The 24,116-nt window shown below is 43.1% G+C and overlaps 1 protein-coding gene across 3 annotated transcripts in view; it reads right to left on the reverse strand.

The window, feature by feature from the left end:
- Positions 1-24,116, reverse strand: part of LOC115200040 (adhesion G-protein coupled receptor D1) — a 47,025-nt gene that overhangs the window by 21,732 nt on the left and 1,177 nt on the right. For 2 of the 3 annotated variants that reach the window (XM_029762717.1, XM_029762716.1), the window contains exons 2-13: positions 24,054-24,093; positions 23,568-23,684; positions 21,993-22,115; positions 21,615-21,791; positions 17,902-18,159; positions 16,780-16,847; positions 16,039-16,194; positions 15,852-15,908; positions 15,177-15,306; positions 14,650-14,757; positions 13,072-13,147; positions 11,500-11,641 (exon numbers count right to left, since the gene is read on the reverse strand). In XM_029762717.1, the coding sequence (XP_029618577.1) occupies positions 11,500-11,641; positions 13,072-13,147; positions 14,650-14,757; positions 15,177-15,306; positions 15,852-15,908; positions 16,039-16,194; positions 16,780-16,847; positions 17,902-18,159; positions 21,615-21,791; positions 21,993-22,101 (1,281 nt within the window). In that variant the 5' untranslated portion in view covers positions 22,102-22,115; positions 23,568-23,684; positions 24,054-24,093. Of the gene's footprint in view, positions 1-11,499; positions 11,642-13,071; positions 13,148-14,649; positions 14,758-15,176; positions 15,307-15,851; positions 15,909-16,038; positions 16,195-16,779; positions 16,848-17,901; positions 18,160-21,614; positions 21,792-21,992; positions 22,116-22,709; positions 22,809-23,567; positions 23,685-24,053; positions 24,094-24,116 lie in introns of all 3 variants that reach the window. The other variant, XM_029762715.1, reaches the window with a different exon arrangement.

Here is a 24,116-nt window from a genome sequence, read left to right on the forward strand (position 1 = left end):
GAGTGATGTGGAGTTGAGTCTCTCCTCAGTGTTAGAATGCAGAAAGAGAGCGAGAGAGAGCGAGAGATGTCATCTGGTCTGTGTGTGTGTGTGTGTGTGTGTGTGTAAGTCTGTGTGTGTGCGTGTGTCTGTGTGTGTGTATGTGTGTGTGCGCCTGCCACTGCTCCCTCGTCTTCCTGGTGCCCTGCAGCCTCACCGTCTTCCAGGATAGAGCGCTCCGGTCCATCAATGTATTAACAACAGAGGGCTAGCAAAATTAGCCTTGGAAATCACTTCAAACCTCATATGAGGAAGAGAAAGAGAGTCGAGGAGAGAGAAAGACAGAGACAGAGAAACAGTCAGAGAGAAAGAGACAGAGAACGGAGGAGAGAGAAAGACAGACAGAGACTGAAAGGCAGATTGAGGGAAAGAAGAAGAGAATGAGACTGCCAGAGGGAGGTAGAGAATAAGTGACAGAGTGAGAGTGAGAGAAAGGGAGTAAGAGATACAGATAGTAGTAAACTACTGTAGTTCCCCTCTCTCTTTCCTCAGAGATCATTAAATGAGTAGCGAAGAAAGCAGTTTGTCTCAACTGTTCTGTCAACCCACTAGGCCTACATCACAAAAAATGAGAGACCAGTGACATCCATCTAATCGTTGAATCAGGGCATACAATAGAGTATGGATCGAGAATCCTGCAGCTCAGTAAGGAGTATAGTTAATGGTTATGCAACTCTTTAGGGGTGAACGGGGTATTTTTCAGCTGCCATGACATCATGACAACACGCCTATCATGTGGCAGCGTGTTGCATAACAACATTTGGGGGAGATTCGTAGGGAGTATTATGCTTCAGGGATGAGTGGCATATGCTGGTGATTAACGAATAGCCCCCCTCCCCGCATCTGTCGTCATGGTGAAAGAATGGCCTTCCACGTCTGCCCTGCCAACAGGATAAATACCGGCTACATTCTGATATGTCTATTCTGGTCATATGAACAAATGTTGTGCTTTAGCTAGTTAATGTCAATGCAAAGCTTGACGTCTTTGAAGACAATCTCACAATGTCCATGGACAGAATGACGAGGTAAAAATACAAACTCACACATAACATCTGCATATAAGCCCCCTACATGACATACCCACCAAACTCTTCGAGCTCCTCTCTGCACTGCGGCATCTTTCAGACCTCCCATGATTGCCAGAGCTGGATGTCAAGCCCTCTCTGTGGTTGAACTAACCTCCCCAACCACTGACAGGACCCGCCTTCTCAAATCCAAAGACATCAGACTATTCCAGGCCAAAATGAATACTAGCTTTTGACAGCTGGTTCTAAGACAGAAGAAATAAAGCGCAAAAAGAGAGGGAAGGGCGTATGGATGGTGGCTCACTCTCATGTGGACCTCTTGTAGGCTTCAATGCAGTGATTCTGACACATTGATACAGGAATACTGTATATACTGTACAGCAACCATGACACTACCAATCCATCAAAACTAAGCCCAACACCACCATATGTTCTCTAACGTACAGACAAATACCAGACTGACACACAAACTCTCTCGACACACTGTCCAGCTCTACCACACTAACCCACATTCTCTGGCCTGGCATTGCTAGTCTGGAGTAAGACTTGTTTCAAATGCAATGCAGTCTAAATAAATATTGTGGACAATACATTTACAGCCATTTTTATCTCAATATCAAATCATTTCTGAGTAACGATTAAGTACCTTACTGTGATTGTTTTAAATTAAAATGGTCACAAGCAAAGATCAATTTCTCAAGAAATAATTTTGCTAGGACTGTCTGGGAGTGATCTGAGAGGGGCGGAGAAATCTATAACTAGCCGTTGTCGGCAGAGAGGTTTGAAACTCTCTTTCTTATTGGTCTATTAACTAATTGTGTCACCAGGCAGGCCAAAGCTCCATCCCACAAAAACAGGCTGAAATTTCAGGCGGTCTTATCAAACAGCTCTTACACTATAAGGACAACATCATTTTCAAAATGTTCACAGTATTATTCCAAAATCATAGTGGGGAAATATATATAAAACACAGAAAAATCACGTTTTTGACAGCACTGAACCTTGAAATTCATGTCTTATGTAAAACACAATTAATAAAAATAAAGTCACCCATATCTTTTCAATTTCCCCACGTTTCGACATAGCAATCTAATTGAGGGCATGGAGAGAGACAGGGTGTAATTTAGAATTACTCTGAGGTGTGTGGTGTGGGACAGATACAATCTTCAGCCACTGAAAACTAGTCTAACAGCACAACCGTCTGCAGAGACAATGAGAGGCTTGAAACTCAAACTACATCAGCTACACCACTACACCAAAAAAACGTGAATGAACTTCCTTTGTTGCCTTAGTATTTCAATAAACAGGAGACTTCAGGTAGAGCTAAACCCGGTGTCTGGTTCCACTATATAACATGTAGAAAGTGCAAACATATGCATATCCCCATGGCAACACTTACTGTAGTTAAAATTAGCCACAAAAGGAAACACTTTATTGCTCTATGTCTGGGACAGGCACACAGAGGTGCAGTGAAACACTATCCAGTCCAGCAGGCACAATGGACCAAAGCACTCAGCACAGCAGGTTAGGATCACAGCAGAGCTTTAGTCACACATAACTGACTTGGGATCTGTTATGATATTATTTCAGACTGGGGTCCACTTTTAATTGGTGGGTCTGAGCTAACCCCAGGACAGTTTGGGCTTAATAAACCGGCTAATATTGCTATGATATGAAGCTCCATGGTGTCAGACACACCAACTAATTTAGAGGATGTGGAAGAACGGTTAGTGCCATCCAGGATCCTTGGGCTGTCCCTACCCTAAACCCTAACCCTTACTCTAACCATACCTTAACCATTTTAAATGTCAACTTCAATGTGGTAGGGATGTCCCAAGGAGCCCAGATAGCAAGGACCGTGGAGGAAACATCTGAGCATAGCTTCACAACACAACAGGCCCAGAGCAGAGTGAGGTCATGATGTCAGGGGAAATGTAAGGCTTGCAGCTGTGGTCTGAGTTGAGCCTCCAAGGTATACACACAAAACAACTATGTAAGTGTTGATAAGTATGAAGAAAAGTGAAGCCAATTAAATGCTGGAAGTTGCCATTTTGTTTTGATAGAGCAGAAGGCCAAGATCTGGAAGTCTAACAAGCTCACTCTAGTTATATTGCAATATCCTTGATTGCAAAATAATATGGCATTTTGTTGAAATTATATGCTGGCCTTGCTGGGATAAAACAATCACACTACACCAAGTTTATTCTGAGATATAGGTATTTTCATTGAGTTCTGTTAATATGGGAGAATGTTACTTTAAGGAAAGATTCAGACATTTTCAATGTTATATAGTTTTTGTGCATCTCTGAGCGATGTTCTATCGATTCCCTGGGCCATTTCATGTGTTGCATCATGCAAAACTCGTCATACTGGTTGTATTTCTGCCTGCTTGAACGGCAATAGCTTAGATACACATGAAAACATGAAATTACCCCGGTAATCGATAGAACATCCCACAGAGATGCACAAAATCTATATAACATTCAAAATGGGTGAATCTTTCCTTGAAATATGTGCCACACCGTCACTTTATCTTTTGCACCAGGAAATTAAAAGGAAGTTCCATTTGAGTAACTTTGGGAAAGGGGAACAGCGCAAGGGGGAGAGAGAGAGAAAATAGGGCGGGGGAAAGAGAGACCCTCAATGCAAAGCTCCTGGCAAGAGGAGGATAGCAATCGCCAGACCTCCATCTGCGATTGATCAGCGAGCTGGCCCAAATATGTAAGCAAGTCTGTGTTGGAGGGAGAGAAAGAGAGAGTGAGTGAGAGAAAGGGAAAGAGAGAGAGAAAGAAAGAAAAAAGAGAGAGAGAGAAAGAAAGGAAGAAAGAAAAGGAGAGAGAGAGAGAAAGAAAGAGAGAGACACCCACAGGGTTTGGGTTGGATGTGTACTGGGAGTTATAAAAACTGGCAATAAAGACTGCTTGTGGCAAAGACGACTGATACCATCTTTGGCTTACTTGTTTAAAAAATATTGGGTATCAGGGTTCTTAAAAAAGGTTTTGGTGGGTTTATTTTCCCAGTTCTTGATTAGTAATTAATTCCACCCTTATTTGGAAGCTCCTGAAAGTCTACTAGACTTGCAATCACTAGCCTGCTCTCCCCTCCAAACACTCTCTCATCCTCACACCCCTTTTTTAATTAAGCAGACATACAGCAGATGGATAAAAATGTGATCAATTACAGGGAAAAAGCAAGATCTATAAAATGAAGTCAATATGACACCGAGCATTCATACTAGCTCTTTCATTCCAGCACCTGATAAAAGTGGCTGCTGCAGTACAGTATGAATGTGTGGGTCAGTTCTGGGCGAGACAGACAGAGGCCACCAGCGCTCCTACACTACGTCCTCTCCATTCCTCCGCTCCCCACTGTCTCTCTCATGGAGCTGCTGCCGCCGCCACTCCAGAACACCGTTTTATTGGCCTGTAAACTCAAGTCTTGCTTGTCAAAACCTTTTTTTTAATCCTTTCAATTTTGACACTGAGCAACACCGGCATTCCGTGAAATCACACTTTCCATTTCTTCACCTCATACCATCAGTGTAATGCTTTGAGCGAAGAGGAGGAGGAGTGGGGGTTTTATGTATGTATTAATGTTTAACTACAGACCCCAGTGCCCCTCTCTCCTCTCCGCTGACCCTCCCACGCCAGACCCACATCGGACAGAGCTAATAAATCACGGTTGGAGCCAAGGCCCAATCAGCAACAGCGCAGAATAGCGTGAGAAAGCTCATGGGCTTCTGGCAGACCTGATAACACCTTCGCTCCGTATCGGAGCTGCTCCCCAGAACCCTGTTGGCTGGCGTGGCGTCACTTTGGACCAGACAGATACGACACAGCCAGTTAGCTCCGGAATGAAATGACCTCGCTAGATGTTTGATGAGGCTCTGAGCTCACAGGTTATCAATCATGGATGCAAGGTCAGATTCACTGGCCATCCGCTCAGACCTGTTTGGACTCCCTTGTGAACGATGCAAATAGCCATAACACAAGGTCATTATAGATCATTACGACTGGTCAGTGACACTGTCACTGACCAGAAAACCAGTCAGTATCTGGTGTGACTACCATTTGCCTCATGTAGTGCGACACATCTCCTTCGCAAAGAGTTGATAAGGCTGTTGATTGTTGCCTGTGGAATGTTGCCCCACATCCTCTTCAATGGTTGTGCGAAGTTGCTGGATATTGGCGGGAACTGGAACACGCTGTCTTACACGTCAATCCAGAGCATCCCAAACATGCTCAATGGGTTGGCGGGAACTGGAACACACTGTCATACACGTCAATCCAGAGCATCCCAAACATGCTCAATGGGTGACATGTCTGGTAAGTATGCAGGCCATGGATGAACTGGGACATTTTCAGCTTCCAGGAATTGTGTATAGATCCTTGCAATATGGGGCCGTGCATTATCACTGTGGTTCCCAACCAGGGGTACTAGGACCCCTGCGGGTACTTGGCCTATCCACAGGGGTACTTGAGAAAACTCATGAGACCATAGACTTACTTGTAAAAGGCACATGAGGGGGTACTTCAGGGGTACTCCGGGCAGAGAAAATTTCAGTTGGTGATACAGTAACCGAAAAGGGTTGGGAACCACTGCATTATCATGGTGCCGAAGACGGCGCCGAAGAGGATGGCTGATGTTTTACATGCTCCTAACCAACTTTGCTATTTTCTTAGTTTTTTGTGTTGTTTGTAACTTATGTTGCTGCTACCGTCTCTTCTGACCGAAAATAACTTCTGGACAGCGACTACTCACCGTGAACGGGAAGAAGCTTTTTCCATTAACGTGTCCGACGAGAAGGATACACTGCTTTCCCGGGAACAGGCCCAAATCCCTGTCATTTGCGTGAAGAAAAGGCGGAGGAAAAGGGAGCGCAGATCGGGCTGCCTTCTGAGAATCCGTAGGCGAGTAAACTCCCACTGCCATCCGTCCTACTGTCTAACGTGCAATCATTGGAAAATTAAATTGATGACCTACAATTAAGATTATCCTACCAACGGGACATTAAAAACTGTAATATCTTATGTTTCGCCCAGTCGTGACTGAACGACGACATGGATAATATAGAGCTGGCAGAATACGCACCAGCAGAACAGAGAAGCTACGTCTGGTAAGACGAGGGGTGGGGGTGTGTGTCTATTTGTCAATAACAGCTGGTGCACGACGTCTAATATTAAAGAAGTCTTGAGGTATTGCTCGCCTGAGGTAGAGTAATTTATGATAAGCTGTAGACCACACTATCTACCAAGAGAGTTCTCATCTATATTATTCGTAGCCGTCTATTTACCCCCACAGACCGATGCTGGCACTAAGACCGCACTCAACCAACTCTAGAAGGCCATAAGCAAACAAGAAAATGCTCATCCAGAAGTGACGCTTCTAGTGGCTGGAGACTTTAATGCAGGCAAACTTAAAACAGTTTTACCACATTTTTATCAGCATGTCACATATGCAACCAGAGGGAAAAAAATTATAGACCACCTTTACTCCACACACAGAGATGCATACAAAGCTCTCCCCCACCCTCCATTTGGCAAATCTGACCATAATTCTATCCTCCTGATTCCTGCTTCCAAGCAAAAACTAAAGCAGGAAGTATCAGTGACTCACTCAATACGGAAGTGGTCAGATGACACGGATGCTACGCTACAGGACTGTTTTGCTAGCACAGACTGGAATATGTTCCAGGACTCATCCAATGGCATTGAGGAGTACACCACCTCAGTCATCGACTTCATCAATAAGTGCATCGACAACGTCGTCCCCACAGTGACCGTACGTACATATCCCAAACAGAAGCCATGGATTATAGGCAACATCCGCATCGAGCTAAAGGCTAGAGCTGCCGCTTTCAAGGAGCGGGACACTAATCCAGATGCTTGTAAGAAATCCTGCTACGCCCTCAGACGAACCATCATCAAACAAGCAAAGTGTCAATACAGGATTAAGATTGAAGCCTACTACACTGGCTCTGACGCTCGTCGGATGTGGCAGGGATTGAAAACTATTACGGACTACAAAGAGAAACCCAGACGGGAGCTGCCCATTGACACGAGCCTACCAGACGAGCTAAATGCCTTTTGTGCTCACTTCGAGGCAAGCAACACTGAAGCATGCACAAGAAAACCAGCTGTTCTGGATGACTGTGTGATAACGCTCTCGGTAGCTGATGTGAGCAAGATCTTTAAACAGGTCAACATTCACAAAGCCGCGGGGCCAGACAGATTACCAGAACGTGTACTCCAAGCATGCGCGGACCAACTGGCAAGTGTCTTCACTGACATTTTCAACCTCTCCCTGACCAAGTCTGTAATACCTACATGTTTCAAGCAGACCACCATAGTCCCTGTGCCCAAGGAAGCGAAGGTAACCTGCCTAAATGTTTTACCGCCCTGTAGCACCCACTGAGATAGCCATGAAGTGCATTGAAAGGCTGATCATGGCTCTCATCAACAGCATCCTCCCGGACACCCTAGACCCACTCCAATTCGCATACCCCCCCCAACAGATCCACAGATGACACAATCTCAATCGCGCTCCACACTGCCCTTTCCCACCTGGAAAAAAGGAACATGTGAGAATGCTGTTCATTGACTACAGCTCAGCGTTCAACACCATAGTGCCCATGAAGCTCATCACTAAGCTAAGGAACCTGGGACTAAACACCTCCCTCTGCAACTGGATCCTGGACTTCCTGACGGGCCATCCCCAGGTGGTAAGTGTAGGCAACAACAAGTCTGCCACGCTGATACTCAACACTGGGGACCCTCAGGGGTGTGTACTTAGTCCCCTCCTGTACTCCCTTTTCACCCATGACTGCGTGGCCAAACACGACTCGAAGACCATCATTAAGTTCGCTGACGACGCAACAGTAGTAGGCCTGATCACCGACAACGATGAGACAGCCTATATGGAGGAGGTCAGAGAACTGGCAGTGTGGTGCCAGGACAACAACCACACCCTCAACGTGAGAAAGACAAAGGAGCTGATCGTGGACTACAGGAAAAGGCGGGCCGAACAGGCCCCCAATAATATCGACGGGGCTGTAGTGGAGCGGGTTGAGAGTTTCAAGTTCCTTGGTGTCCACATCACCAATGAACTATCATGGTCCAAACACACCAAGACAGTTGTGAAGTGGGCACAACAAAACCTATTCCCCTTCAGGAGACTGAAAAGATTTGGCATGGGTCCCCAGATCCTCAAAGACTTTTACAGCTGCACCATCGAGAGCATCCTGACCGGTTGCATCACCGACTGGTATGGCAACTGCTCGGCATCTGACCGTAAGGCGCTACAGAGGGTAGTGCGTATGGCCCAGTACATCACTGGGCCAAGCTTCCTGCCACCCAGGACCTATATAATAGGCGGTGTCAGAGGAAAGCCCATAAAATTGTCAGACTCCAGTCACCCAAGTCATAGACTGTTCTCTCTGCTACCACACGACAAGCTGTACTGGAGCGCCAAGTCTAGGACCAAAAGGCTCCTTAACAGCTTCTACCCCCAAGCCATAAGACTGCTGAACAATTAATCAAATGACCACCGGACTATTTACATTGACACCCCTCCTTCCCCTCCATTTGTTTTGTACACTGCTGCTACTCACTGTTTATTATCTATGCATAGTCACTTCACCCCTACCTACATGTACAAATTACCTCAACTAACCTGTACCCCCGCACACTGACTCGGTACCGGTACCCCCTGTATATAGCCTTGTTATTGTTGTTTTATTGTGCTACTTTTTTATTATTTTTTGGTTTATTTGGTAAATATTTTCTTAACTCTTCTTGAACTGCACTGTTGTTTAAGGACTTGTAAGTAAGCATTTCACGGTAAGGTCTACACTTGTTTTATTTGGCGCATGTTACAAATAATGTTTGATTTGATTTGAAACATGAGGTGATGGCGGAGGATGAATGGCACGACAATGGACCTCAGGATCTCATCACGGTATCTCTGTGCATTCAAATTTACATCGATAAAATTGTGTTTGTCGTCTGTAGCTTATGCCTTCCCATACCATAACCCCACTGCCACCATGAGGCACTCTGTTCACAACATTGACATCAGCAAACCACTTGCCCACACAAAGCACTACAAAGAGACGTGATCGTATACAAATGTAAGCAAGGTTTGAAATTATTATGTTTTAGTCAAATATTATACCTGTTTGGGCTTCTTGCAGTCAATTTTCAGTTTATAAATTATTTGTAATTATGTTCCAGCCCCCGACCATAAATCGGCCCGCGGCTGAATCTAGTTGATGATCCCTGTACTACAGTGTTACTAATACACAGGATCTGTTGTTACCATGGCACCATGACCAGGACGGTGAAATATGGGGGAGCTGACAGGACTATGCTGCTGCTGACACAATTACCCTGCTCAGACTTTAATAAAGTGACTAGATGTCTCTCTCTGCTCTTGCTGGCTAAAAGCGTTGGGAAAACAGAAGGGTCCATCACAAATCATTTAGTTACCCCTGAGCAATGGAGGCACGCCACGGGAAGTCATTAGGGAGTGGACTTGGACAGGCAGTAAAAAGCAGAGTGAACAATGACGGGAAAGGTCTTCCACATAGTGGGTGAGCAGTTCTCCTTCTCTCCTAGTTTGGAGGGTGATAAGTATCCACCAGCTCCCAAAGACATAAAAATTCCCAAAATAGTCAGTCACTTTTGGCCTGAATCTATCCACCGGCTCACAACAGACCAGTAATAGCATATTTACTTTTTTTTCTGGTTAAGGTTACAGCCAAAAAGTGATGTGTGAGGTATGCAACTTCTAAACATAAGTCTCAACCATTGTCTTACGTTAGGTGTTGGCACTTGGGAGTTCCCAAGTCAAAAACCAAAATCACATACTGTACGGTAATTTGCCATAAAATATTTGGTGTCACTGGAGTTGAGGTCCAAACTTTTCCTGTCACATGACCAATGTTCATATCTGTGAAAACCATTGCTTTATCAATACTTTATTTTGTCACCATAACAACAAGCGGTAAGGCAGTGTAAGTGAGTGTAAATAGAAACACCTTGAATCAAGATGAAAGAGTACTGAAATGCATCTCCAGCACTTAATAATAGAGGAGACTCTCCCCTCTCTCGTGGTGTCTGCTAAAATCATGTCACATGAACCTGGTCAGATCCTTGCAGCATAAACATTTATTTCCATGGGAAAATGGAGGCAAACAAAGCCCATTGCCATGGTTTCACAAAGCCGCATGGTTTTAATTTGTGCTCTTAAGAGAGACGGAAGGAAAAAAATACCTTTGATGGTGATTCACTTTAATAGCAAGTGAATATTTTCAACTGAGCAGCTCACATGGCAGGGGAAGCACATTCTCTAGAAGTGAAATGGACTGGGGCTACTTATGTTAGCTGATGGAAAAATATCACATCTTATTTTTGTTAAAAAATTATTGGATAAAATTACTATTGGATGATATCTTGTGGAGGTCATTTTGCCCTTCTCCAACTATTGAGTGTTTATGGAGAAGTGTTTGACTTGAAGTTGATGACTTAAGATCACTCTATGGATGGACTATAGAGCTCTCCATTGCATTTCTGCATTTACAGTAGGGCTAACAATCGCAATACACGTTTTCTAAGTTAACTTTCATTATGGGTTTCAAATGCCATGGGAGAGGACTAAAGAAGCTGGCAACACTTTCGCCACTAAATCCCTGCCACAAAGCAGAAAGGCAAAAAATATGTTGTTCATAAACTCAAATGGTTGTTCCTTTCAAAGTGCACAAAGCCTCCAGTTCAAATGTTGATAATCACTTTTCTTTCGGGAAGCATCATGCTTTGTTAAGGAAAATGAAGAGGTTGGGACTAATGGGAACAAAAATAAATATCCTTTGTCTTTGTGTTGGTGAGTACTGAGCTTTACGATCCACTGTTCACAAGAAACACAGTTCTTTTGACATACTGTGAGGGAAAACAGGGGGGTATTTTTGAGTGCCTTTGGAATGATCTAGATCAGGGATGGGAATTTTGATGGGGGTGGGGGCCACAAAAAGAGTGACTAACAAAATCAATGGGGGACCCCAGTTGGTAAATCGACCATGACTACTAGGTTAGATAGCAGGCTAGACTAACTTACCAATCAAAAAAAAGTTTGCTGACATGGACTAATTGAGTGACTGTCCCCTACTGAGTCCCCCCCCCCCAAAAAAATAAACAATATACAAAAGGGGATACTCCTTAGCCAAAGTCACAACCTTCTTCCGATAAGGTAACAGTCCCGCAAGCAGCAACTGTGATGCCCATTTCTGAAGAACCATTGCCAAACAGTTTTCCAGCACAATTTTTCAAGTCCTTCACTCATAACAGAGATGGTTTCTTATGGCCAGTAAAATGGTAATCCATCGTCATAGCTTGGTAATTCAATACACTCCTGGGCGGTGTGTGTTGGTATGTACTCTTACCAGGATGTGTGTGAGGACGATCTTGATGAGCGGAGCCCCAGACAGGTTGACGGACAGGGCAGGTGATGGCTCCACCTTCAGTGAGATGAGGAAACTGGCCACCTGGATCTTATGGTCTTTGAAATCAGCCGCCTCGTTGATCCTGAGAGAGAGGATTTGTCACTAACACCAATGAGAGGTGTTTTATGCACACGGTAGTGTCACAGAGGGCTCAGAACAGTAGCAGGAGAGTGGGACTCTGAAACATCTGTCATATCATCAATCACAGTGAAAACACAGCATTACGTCAGGAGCTTTTCGAGGTCAACAGGTAAGTGACGGTAGGTTGTAGAGGCAACACCCCCGTATCATTATACAGACAGACATTCTCACCCACTGGGGAGTGAAACAACCATTAGGAACTAACCTAATCATCAAATGTGAAGTAAATAAGTTATGCCTTCTAAAATGGTGGCATACTGACACCAATTGGAATTTCCTGAATAAACTGCTTTTCTACTTTGTAAACATGGGTGTTTATTATTGTCATCCAGTTTTACTGAGAAACTCGTTTAGAAGAAAGTATATTGTAGCAGAAGCGGACTGATCCCAAGTGCCGTGTCACTTACACATAGTACTTTTAGGCTGCGTTTACACAGGCAGCACAATTGTAATCTTTTGCCACTCATTGGTCTTTTGACCAATTAGATCAAATCTTTTGCCAATAATTGGGCAAAATATCAGAATTGGACTGCCTGTGTAAACGGTGTAAACGCAGCCTTAGATTCTGGATTTCTGCAGAGGCAGTCAAAGCTATTTGCTGTACTGAGGGCCACAACAGTCAGTCCAACTCCTTGAGCATAATAAGCTGTATTTCTAGACGCAATTATGCTATTGATGATGTCTGCCAGTAACTACATGTTTTAAATCAAACAAGATTGTTTACGCTTAGACCACCAAATTACTTTAATCAAATTCATGTAAAATATTTATTTCACAGGATTATCGTAATATGCTTCCCCTATTATTGGGAAAAGAAGTGTGTGGCCAAGTTCCTGTATGAAGTTAATGGCAGGGTGTATCAGCCAGTGGCGGTTAAGTGGTGAGATGAGAGATAGCCTGGTGGGAGGCTGATAAGGAATGGCCCCAGGCATGATCTGTTACGGACAACAGGAAACAGGGGCGCCACTCCGCCAGGGGACCACAGCGGACACACAGGAAGTGATCCTGGCTGATGCTCAGAGCACTTATTGCCATAACATCCCTTAGATCCTCTGAGATCACTTCTTCTCAATGACTGTATTTCTTAATTGCAAGGCATGCAAAGTAAACTATTTACTTTATTGCGTACTTTTCTGATTGGTCCCCAAACAGATGCTTTGACAACCTCAAGCCTCTTCTGAATGCTTGTAAATGAGAATATTATATTACCTTTTGCAGGCTCTAAACTTACTTTAAACAGTGCTGTCTACTGTACTGTGTTTGGTCAGGATAACTTTATATCACACATTTAAGTGATTCATAATTCCTACACAGAGAGCATTCCTGTTTGGTATGATCAGGGCTTTTTATGTGTCCTCCCATCCCCCTTACCTGGTCCTGAGTGGGCTGATCTCTCTGTAGTAGTTGTGCATGTTGTGGTAGAAAAGACCCACGATTGTGGTTTGGGCTGAGGTGGAAAGAGGTAGGGAGAGAGAGGGAGGGAGGGAGGGGAAGGGAAGGGAGGGAGAGAGAGAGTGGTCAAAGGTGAAACACAGACTCATAGCAGGGTTGAGAATGTGATGAGGCGTTGCTAAAATGTTCACAGTGAGGGGAACTTAATTAAGCAGCCTTGCTGCCTCAAGTTGGCACTCCCTGACTAATTGGAGAGCTGTATGCTCACACACGGGTGAGACGGAGGGGGACCACGGACCACGTGTGTGTTGGGAAATTATGCAAGTCACAGTGCCATGACTGAAACAGTACAGCAGGAGGCCTGTGCCCAAATCTTATACACTCTCACCACCACGTAAGCAATCTACAACATGGTAACTACTAGAGAGGGATCTGAAATGTTTGACGGTGAAAGTACCGTTTTCATGAAATCAAATCTACCTCAATGAGTAAGAAAACAAACACTGGTGTTGAAAATACATTGTGTATGAAATCATCTGAATTCACATCACAAGTCAAGGTTTTGAATCTAATGAACTTTGAATGTAATGACTGTAATGCCCCCTACCAGACCTTTGTAGGGATCAGTTGGTGGCCAGTTTGCCTATAAAGCTTTCCTAAGGAAGAAAGAAAATAATAGAAAAAGGCATAATCTGCATCTTTTTATGAATACTTGGAAGTATCTCAGTCCAAGAGAATTTTTAAGAATCTGTAACACTTTCTCTGCACTTAATTGGCTTATAAAAGCGCCACTTGGTGCCTTTAATACAGTATGCCATGTGTCAGGACACATAACGCTACATTAACTCAATCTAGGAGTGTAAGTTGCCAGCAGTAACATTTATATTCAATTTCTGATAATGAGGTTTTAATAGATTATTAAAATGGTTTATTTAAAAGTTAGTGTAGCAACGCAGTGTGTTTGGGGGCCAGGTGGAGGCAAATGGATCTGACCCTAACACAAGTCTAACAAACACAGTTTTAATACTGCCGTAATTACTGCCAAACCAGCATTCACAGCGCCGCTAACAATGGGCTAAGTAAATCAATTAGTTCACTGTGAGTGGAGGGGTTTCTTTTGAATGGAGAGTAAAGGGGATGAAAAGTATCCCTCTCTCTGTCTGTCTCTGGTGGGTCTAAAATAGTCAGTGATACATTGCCTCTGCATAGAAGTCAAGCAGTTTCACGGTGGCTCTCTCACACACTACCATTGCTATGTTAATGGTCTTTAAACCTACCATCATAATATACTTCTGCCAATAGCAAGACCTTACTGATTAGGCAAATGTATCTTAGCAGAAACAGAGTGCAGAAAAAATGGCCAGTATTTATTCACATTCAAGCCAATGAAGCTATGTGCTGAGGAGGAGTAAGAGCCAGACACAAAAGAAAGCTGAGCATATGCTACATTCGAGCAGTGTAATACGCACACAAAATATGAATTGCTGTGAGAGAGTGAGTATTTCAATGTATTCTATGTTTTTAGAACAAAAGTGAAATGGGATGTAGGACACTCACACTGCATGGTGAACGCCTCGCCAGGCACTGAGATGTAGTTCTTTCCTTGCATGGGGAAGCGGTAATGGGGAAGATTGTAGTTCTGTGGAATCTTCATCAGAGAGTAATCTATTGGGGTCGGGGGTTGGAAACAGAGAGAGAGGGAGCACTGTGAGTGGTTAACTAACTCCAACACCAGACCTGGAGGGGTTCTGACAGGGAGCCAAAAGCACAGTGTTATCTGGTGGTGGTGATGATTCATGGGCGGATCAAAGATTTGACTGAGCCCCTGGGAGAGAGACGACGCAGGCTTGTCCACAGGAAAACAAAATAGTTGCATGGAAAGGACCATGGTTATCTGAGCTTGATCAGATCTCTATCTTCTGAGGGAAACATACTGTATGTAGCCAGTTAGTTCAAAACTCTACTTGAACTTCCTACTTAGTAGAGTAACTCTCAACCCTAACTTGTTCTTTTTACAGTAAGACACCACAGTCTGTGAGTCATACAGTATAGTCAGGAGAGAGTTGCGTCGTCACGGTACTGACCTGCTACAAAGGACTTTCCTCCCAGTGAGATGAGAGATCGGGGGCTGGGGCTGGAATCCAGGCTGGACACCATCTGGACCATCACGTTGTCCACTGTCTCAATCAGCCCACTGACCACTGGGGTGGACTCCTGCTCCAAACGGTCCAATAACAACATTCACACTCATAGAGACACACTGGCAACTTACTGTATCTACTGTATTTTGAGAGTTGGTAAACTGTCACTGATAGACCATAAAACCAAGTAGTAGCATGCGTTAAGAGAACGTTTTCATGCACTAAGAACGTCTGGTTCAGCTTGCTCACATGAAAACAAGCGCGCCTGTTCAGTGTGTATAGAACATTGTAACGGCAAACTCGCTCGAAATGTCTCTCTGTTCAGGAATTCCTGTGATCTCACGTGTCAGGGCGCTGAACTTGAGCCTGAATGAATGTGATCATATTCCCAGTTCACTATCATATAGCTAGTTTGCTGTAAACCCATACAGTGACTTCACAGAGATATTATGAACTCGAAATATTTCATATTTCTATTTCTAATGTGTTCTTGTTCTACCTTGTGTCATTTTTAGTACTACATTGGTATTGATTAGTGCATTGTTGGGTTTAGAGCTGGGAAGAAAGGCATTTCACTGTACTTATGCACGTGACATTAAAAACTTGAAACTTACTTACCTCATCTTCTCTGGCCACTTCAGAAGACAACACCTCCTCCACACTCTTCAGAAAAGCCTGGGTGGGACACAACAACACATCACGTCTGTGATCTGAAACAAACTATTACAACCTACTTTGGTGTGTGTGTGTGTGTTTGTGTGTGTGTCGTGCGCGCTTGCATGTATATATCCTTGTGTTCCTGTACCTGTGTGAAGTTGTTGGCAGTGTCGTGGGGGATGGTCTTGTTGGGCAGGCTGAATGGCAGAGACTCCAGAAAGCCTAACATGGGCACGGGGTCCTGGGAGCTGTGGATCTCCTCACTCAGCTTGGTAATGATAGAATAGGACACATCTGTGACTCCCTGAGGGAACAAAACACCAGGCATTACTCTCCACAGAAACTCTCCAAAGACCAGAATGGGACCAATATACACAGGAACACATTATGTGACCATTACCCTTAGTAAGAACTCTTTCTGGATAGAAGTCTGCTGTAAAAGAGTGCTGGTCTTTTTCCAGCGTCATGCCCTACAGGGACCCATTTTGTGCTGTGTTGAACAGCTGTCTGTACTTTCTTCACTCTACGCCCACAACTGCCATTTAATAGACAGGGAGAGGTCTATTCACTTGTGTTCTCAATATCCCCTTTTCCAATTCCTCAGTCTTAAAGGGAAAAAAATGGTTACATAAGAAATGAATTGTTTGTGTTTATTGCGGTTCAACCACCAGCCTTCTACCTAATTTCCTGCGTCTGTTCTAGTAGTAAAACCCTGAAAACGGTTTAAAATATCCACTTTCCCATGGTAAGAGGTCAATCCGTATAAATCACCAAATTTCAAATCAAGTCAAATCGTACTGGTCACATACACATGTTTAGCAGATGATATTGCGGATGTAGCAAAATGCTAATGACTAGACCCCATTGTGTTGAGAAGTTGAGAACTCACCAGTGTTTGTATCGTAGAGGAGACTTCTTTAGGAACGCTTGGTGTGGTAGGGTAAGTCAAAGTATCACCTAGTTGGAGAAATATAGTCCCATTAGCACTGCTCTTCCACCTGTCATCTATAGCAACACTAGCTAGATGCCAAATAGAACGCTTAGAGAAGTGCTGGAATTGTTCAGGCCACAAAGATTCCTGATTCCTTGGTACGTGTCTGACGAATGGTGGACCTTCCCCCAGCCGGGGATAGATGAAAAGAAGTGCTGTGCTATTCTACCTGCTCTTTAGATAATCAACCGCCAGATACATCACTGAGGTACTGTACAAGCCAAAGAGATGTTAGAAGGAAGTCATGACATCATGCTGTCTGTAAATAACACATCAATTAGTGCACTTAGCAACAATAAATGACCATATATGGTTTTACATTAGAACCATCCCTTCCAACAGTCTGCTCTTCTTTAGTCCCATTCATTATCTACAGGTATAACATATTAAAACCCTTTTCATAACCATAACAACCTTCTTGTTCATGTCTGTTATGTCTGAGAAAATGAAGGCTATGCCTTCATGCAACATGACCACCTGAGTCCTCCACAGTGGGGTCTAGTTATTAGACAAAAACCCAGGGAATGGGTGCCCAGACCCAAATTATTCCTATTTTCCATAAGCATGACTAGTGATTCATCCATTTTTACTAGCTTATACCCATTTCACCATGCTCTGAATAACATTTCTCGAACCATACAGAGGACATTGTCCATTTCTTTTGAGTTTCAGAATAATTCTAGACCACACAAGATAAATCAAAGCAGCAATGAAAAAGGTCATTATGGTTTTAAAAAACTTCAGTCACTCAGTTTAACGTCAGTTGAGTCCTCGAATCGGAAACCACATTTTTATGGTGTGTGAGATGAGTATGTGAGATGATTTTAAGATGAGGAGGATTTGTACGGTTTAATATCTTGTTGTGTATTCCATGCGTCAGTACTGTGCACGGAATGTCAATGGCAATGCCAACCCCTGTCTCCTCAATAAGTCAAGGGGAAAGTGTGAACATAGTGAACATTTCACATCACGGGAAAAAAAAGTGGAACATTCCAGACTGACGGTGACCTCTGACATTACCTATGGCAGCTTTGTAGTACATGAGGATCTCCTCTGGTGACAGGGCCCTCTCCCAGATGACAAACTCATCAAAGGCTCCTGTCACGTAGTGTCCATAGGACTGCTCATTTCCTGTCCCAATGACCAGGTCAGGGTAAGGGTCCCCATAGTTCATGGACACGTTGCCAGTGGGGTCGCTGGTGTTGAACGTCCCGTTGATGTAGATGTTGAGACCGTCTGTCAGGGTCCAAGTGAACAGAATGTGGGTCCAGAAGGGCCCTGAAAGGGAAGAGAGAGGAGAAATCATAATTAGGACTTCACCTTCCCTTCACCTAAAGTATTTATCTACTCTTTGTATGTGGGTATTATAGCCTACAGTATGTCACACATATTTCAATTATGCTTTTCCACTATATCCGCCCAATATGTCCCCATGTTCTACTCCAACCATTCAGTCAGCATCTACATTCTATTCCTTCAAACGTTTCCAATAGACTTCTCCAAAGAGGAAATAACATCTCCAGTTCTTCTGAGGTAAACGGACAATAAAGAGAATCCCAAAAGACAATATATTCACTGTGAACACTTCCACCAGAGCAGGCTGGTTCAGAGTGTAAAAACACAGCTATCCTATTGGGATTGGCTTAAACACAAACCAACAACTTTCCCATTCACACTTTCAATCTCTCTTTCCTTTTAGTCTCTCCTGCTCTTTTAGCTAGAAATGTTTCTGTTGCAGGTTAGGCTGGGACACATTGTGACAAGGTCTACTGAACCAGTCATGTCTCCTGGTACTGGTACAGGTCTCATAAGAGCTGGTTCAGTCATAGATCTGTTATGAGCCAAATGCTAAACAACTGCATGGTGAAATGGTGGCATATCATCATGTCAAATGATAAGAACCAGATGTTTGATATTCTGTAAGTAATAATCAAATAAATCAAAAGTACACATGAAGTCCTGACGCCTCATGTTCATAACCTTAATTAATTGTAATAAAAACAAGACGACGGAAGACATTTGAGAATGTGAGAAAAAATTCCTCATAAAAACAATGACTGGTAAATGTTTCTTTCTTATTCAAGAACCTGCAGTGCACAGAGCGACATGATATGTTTTCCTCCAGAAATAGCAGATCTGAGATTGTAAGGGATGGAGAAATAGTTTTGCCCATGTTTATGTTATTTCAATTGCTTAATTTAGAGTCCACTTGGACCTGTAAGTTTGAAATACAGCGCATTCGGAAAGTATTCAGACCCCTTCCCTTTTACCACATGTTGTTAAGTTACAGCCTTATTCTAAAATTAAACAACACATTTTCCTCATCAATCTACACACAATACCCCATAATGACAAAGCAAAAGCAGGATTTTTAGGAATGTTTGCAAATGTATTAAAAATTAAAAACAGAAATACCTTATTTACATAAGTATTCAGACCCTTTGCTATGAGATTTGAAATTAAGCTCAGGTGCATCATGTTTCCATTGATCATCCTTGAGATGTTTCTACAGCTTGATTGTAGTCCACCTGTGGTAAATTCAATCGATTGGACATGATTTGGAAAGGCACACACCTGTCTATATAAGGTCCCACAGTTGACAGTACATGTCAGAGCAAAAACAATAACAGCCATGAGGTCGAAAGAATTGTCCTTGGTAGAGTGGCCAGACGGAAGCCACTACTCCGTAAAAGGCACATGACAGCCCGCTTGGAGTTTGCCAAAAGGCACCTTAAGGACTCTCAGACTATGAGAAATAAGATTCTCTGGTCTGATGAAACCAAGATTGAACTCTTTGGCATGAATGCTAAGCGTCACGTCTGGAAGAAACCTGGCACCATCCCTACGGTGAAGCATGCTTGTGGCAGCATCATGCTGTGGGGATGTTTTTCAGCGGCAGGGACTGGGAGACTAGTCAGGATCAAGGGAAATATGAACGGAGCAAAGTACAGAGAGATCCTTGAAAACCTGCTCCAAAGCGCTCAGGACCTCAGACTGGGGTGAAGGGTAACCTTCCAAATGGACAACGACCCTAAGCACACAGCCAAGACAACGCAGGAGTGGCTTCGGGACAAGTCTCTGAATGTTCTTGAGTGGTCCAGCCAGAGCCCGGGCTTAAACCGAATCTAACATCTCTGGAGAGACCTGAAAATAGCTGTGCTGCGACGCTCCCCATCCAACCTGACAGAGCTTGAGAGGATCTGCAGAGAAGACTGGGAGAAAATTCCCAAATACAGGTGTGACAAGCTTGGTGCGTCATACCCAAGAAGACTTGAGTCTGTAATCGCTGCCAAAGGGGCTTCAACAAAGTACTGAGTAAAAGGTCTGAATACTTATGTAAATGTGATATTTACAAAAATGTGTAAAAACCCGTTTCAAATGGTGAAGTGTGGTGAAATGTGATTCATCCCTCCAGAGAACGCGTTTCCACTGCTCCAGAGTCCAATGGCGGTGAGCTTTACACCACTCCAGCCGACGCTTGGCATGGAGCATGGTGATCTTAGGCTTGTGTGCGGCTGCTCAGCCATGGAAACCCATTTCATGAAGCTCTTTGTGCTGACGTTGCACCCAGAGGCAGTTTTGAACTCAGTGGTGAGTGCAACCGAGGACAGACGATTTTACGCACTACACGCTTCAGCACTCGACGGTCCCCTTCTGTGAGCTTGTGTGGCCTACCTCTTCGTGGTTGAGCCGTTGTTGCTCCTAGACGTTTCCACTTCACAATAACAGCATTTACAGTTGATCGGGGCAGCTCTAGCAGGGCAGAAATTTGACGATCTGACTTGTTGGAAAGGTGGCATCCTATGACGGTGCCACGTTTAAAGTCACTCAGTAAGGCCATTCTACTGCCAATGTTTGTCTATAAAGATTGCATGGCTGTGTGCTCGCTTTTATACACCTATCAGCAACGGGTGTGGCTGAAACAGCCGAATCCACTCATTTGAAGGGGTGTCGACATACTTTTGTATATATAGTGTACATATGCAGTATTAGAATGCTGTTCAGTATTTACTGTAGTTACAGAACAATATGGAAATAGGCTTGTCAGTAAAAAGTAACACATTTATAGTTTTAGATAAAGAATTAATTGAGTCCATTATTGAATCCATTATTGAATCCATAAAATCTCTCTGGGACCAACAGTATCTGCTGATGATTGTATCTCCATCTACATACAATCAACCAAAACATTTACATTTATGGTTAAAAATGAAAACATTATTGAAAACCACAATACATTCCTCATGGATTCATATAATAATATGTATAAAAATCCCCCAAAATATTTTTTTCCCCTTCATTTTTCCTCCCACCACCCACATCGGAGGCCAGGTTTATAAAAAAAGTTTTAATTATTGTTTAGATTCATAATGAATTTGATCAACTTTTTCACCTTAATGGTTTTCCTTTTTTTAAAGGGATACTTTGGGATTTTGGCAGTGAAGTCGTTTATCTACTTACCCAGAGTCAGATGAATTTGTGGATACCATTTTTATGTTTCTGTGTCCAGTATGAAGGTAGTTAGAGGTAGTTTCATGAGCCAATGCTAACAAGCGTTAGCGCAATGGCTGGAAGTCTATGGGTATCTGCTAGCATTAGCGCAATGATTGGAAGTGCTAACGCATGCTATCAACTGCACGAAGACATAAAAATGGAATCCATGAGTTCATCTGACTCTGTGGAAGTAGATAAAGGGCCTCTTTGCCAAAATCCCAAAGTATTATTTTAAATACCTGGTATATTGATGTTAGCCCTCCACCTCTTCGAGTTGCCTCGTGTGTAGAACTCTACGTATCCAGCGTAGGCATTGGCATAGACAGAGAAGCCATTAGAGATGACTTTCCCTCCAGAGGCTATTGCAAAACGTGACTCTGCCTCCTGGTTCTTCCAAAAGAAGGAAAATGTAATCCCTGAAAAACATGAACATAGATTTATTAAAGATTTAAAAATAGGGGAAATTGTTTCAGACCACAAATCATGCTAATTATAATACATTTAGATCTACATTAAATGCCATAAATTAGATTTTCGTGAGTTACCGCATTAGATAGTCACTACACATCTACTGTGTAGAATGTTGGGGAGATGAGATCGAGGGAGGCAGAACTCACCCTCAGGACCACACAGAGTGGGGTCACTAATGCAGGAGTTCTGGTAGTTCCCAAAGTGGAGAAAGGTGCCGCCATTATCTCCATTCAGATAGATGCCCTTGTTGACCATCCCTTCAACTATGTCTACAGGAGGATGAAAGAACAACATTATTTTTTCTGATGAGAAAAATAGGCAGTTTTGTCTCTGAAGTAGGCTTTTTATAGGCAAACAATTAGGCAAACCAGTATCATCGATTTATGAACAGATTCTATGAACTGCACCAAATATTGGGTGTTTCCACTGCATAATGGTCTACCATTTTATGAATGGTAGCCAGCTATGACCCAAGGATTTATCTTTGATGTTCTCCTGCCTTAAATCACGTCAGCAGACAAAATGAAATCGTCCTGGTGTATTGAGGTTCAAAAGTCAAGCTCAACTTTACAGCACTCTAGAAACAGATCTGATAACCTCCATACTCAAAGCTTGTCTAATCACGATTTACACACTGCAGTCTCTGCTCTTTTTCCCTGACTTCACACACCGTCTTACACACACACACACACAGAGACAAATTCAACACCTTCAGGCAACAGTGTGTGACACTGGTACACAACGTACAAAACTATGGCGACTGAATAACCTTAACATGATAGATAGCACTACAGTGACACCAACAGAACAGGGTGACTGACTATACACACACATTCATTTCAGTGAGCAGTGATTTTCCTCACCTACTGTTGCAGAAATGTTAGTGTAGGCAGAGTCATTGGTATACACAGAGGAAGAGTTATGGGAGGAAGGGAGCACAGTGTGCTTGTGGATTTGGAGAGCTGGATGAAACATAGAAAACAAACAGACAAGGGAGAAAAAGGTGATTCACATACATACACATGAATAACACAAAACAACCAGAGGACACACCAGACCAGTGAGAGTCAAACACAGACACTAGGCATTGTGAGGGATGTGGTGCATGAGCAGGGATGAGATTAAGTGTGATGTTGGGCTCAGTAAACAGTGCTCAAGGAGGAACAGATCAATCATTCCCCCTTTTTTTTAGGATCAAAGCACATTTTGTGTGGAAATATTCCAAAACCGTTCTAGACCTGACGCTTCACAATTATTGTCCCATTTAGGAATGTTATTGGTGCTTCCATAGTTAAAATAATACAGTAAGGTTTTTGGAAATCAGTTTAGCAAACAAAAGGCAGGTCATTCAATAGTCTTAGCATTCATCTGGAAAGTCTGCATCAAATATACCTGCGGGTGAAGGATAAGCTTTTTATCCCATTCTGTTTATTATAACACCACAGTGCTTTGATGTACATTAGCAAGGGTTAACAGGGGTGTAAGGTAGCCTTCAGACTTCTTGTCTTGACTCTCTACTTTGTTCATTTGTTTTTGCAAATTTGACTGTAATCAAATTTGAGCACTGCACACAGCTGCACCTTTTAAAGCAAGGACTTGGTGGCTGCAAGACGGACAAAAAGGTGAATTGAAAGGAGGAGTGAATAACAGCTGTAGACCATGCAGACAAAGAATATAAAAGACTGGGTATTCTACTCCTAAGTATAGGTCTATGCACATACTTATATCACTTCCGTTAACATGACCTGGTCTGTTTCCAATTTGGTCCCACAGTCCATGGATCCCATCCACCGAATCCAGCGGCCAATAGTGTGAGGCTGTGGCCAAGACCTGCAGGCCTGGACGGAGAGTTCATGGGTAAACAAAGCTCCAGATGGGACTTCTCCCTAATCATGCTATTTCAATTAGTTATGTTCCTGGCATTGCTCCGTGTGTCTTTTAGGATTCAAAATATAAACGATACAGCTCAATTGTTGATGTTTGGGTATCTCATTCAATAAACACATTTTGTATTGCTTAATAAACCACTATTACCATAAGTTACACTTATGGTAAGCCATAACCAATAATTCATCATCTCAACATTATATATATATTCAGCTAAATGACCAATAATACTCATCATAGGCTCTAGGTTAATTTCAGACACAATATAGAACATCAAGCTAAGGGAATCCACATTTAACATGAAGTATAATTCGATTTACCTGGATGCTTGGATGGCTTTGGCTTTACTTCACCATTAACCTGTAAATAAATCAAATAAACTC

The sequence above is a fragment of the Salmo trutta genome, chromosome 9, assembly GCF_901001165.1.
Source record: "Salmo trutta chromosome 9, fSalTru1.1, whole genome shotgun sequence".
Taxonomy (NCBI): domain Eukaryota; kingdom Metazoa; phylum Chordata; class Actinopteri; order Salmoniformes; family Salmonidae; genus Salmo; species Salmo trutta.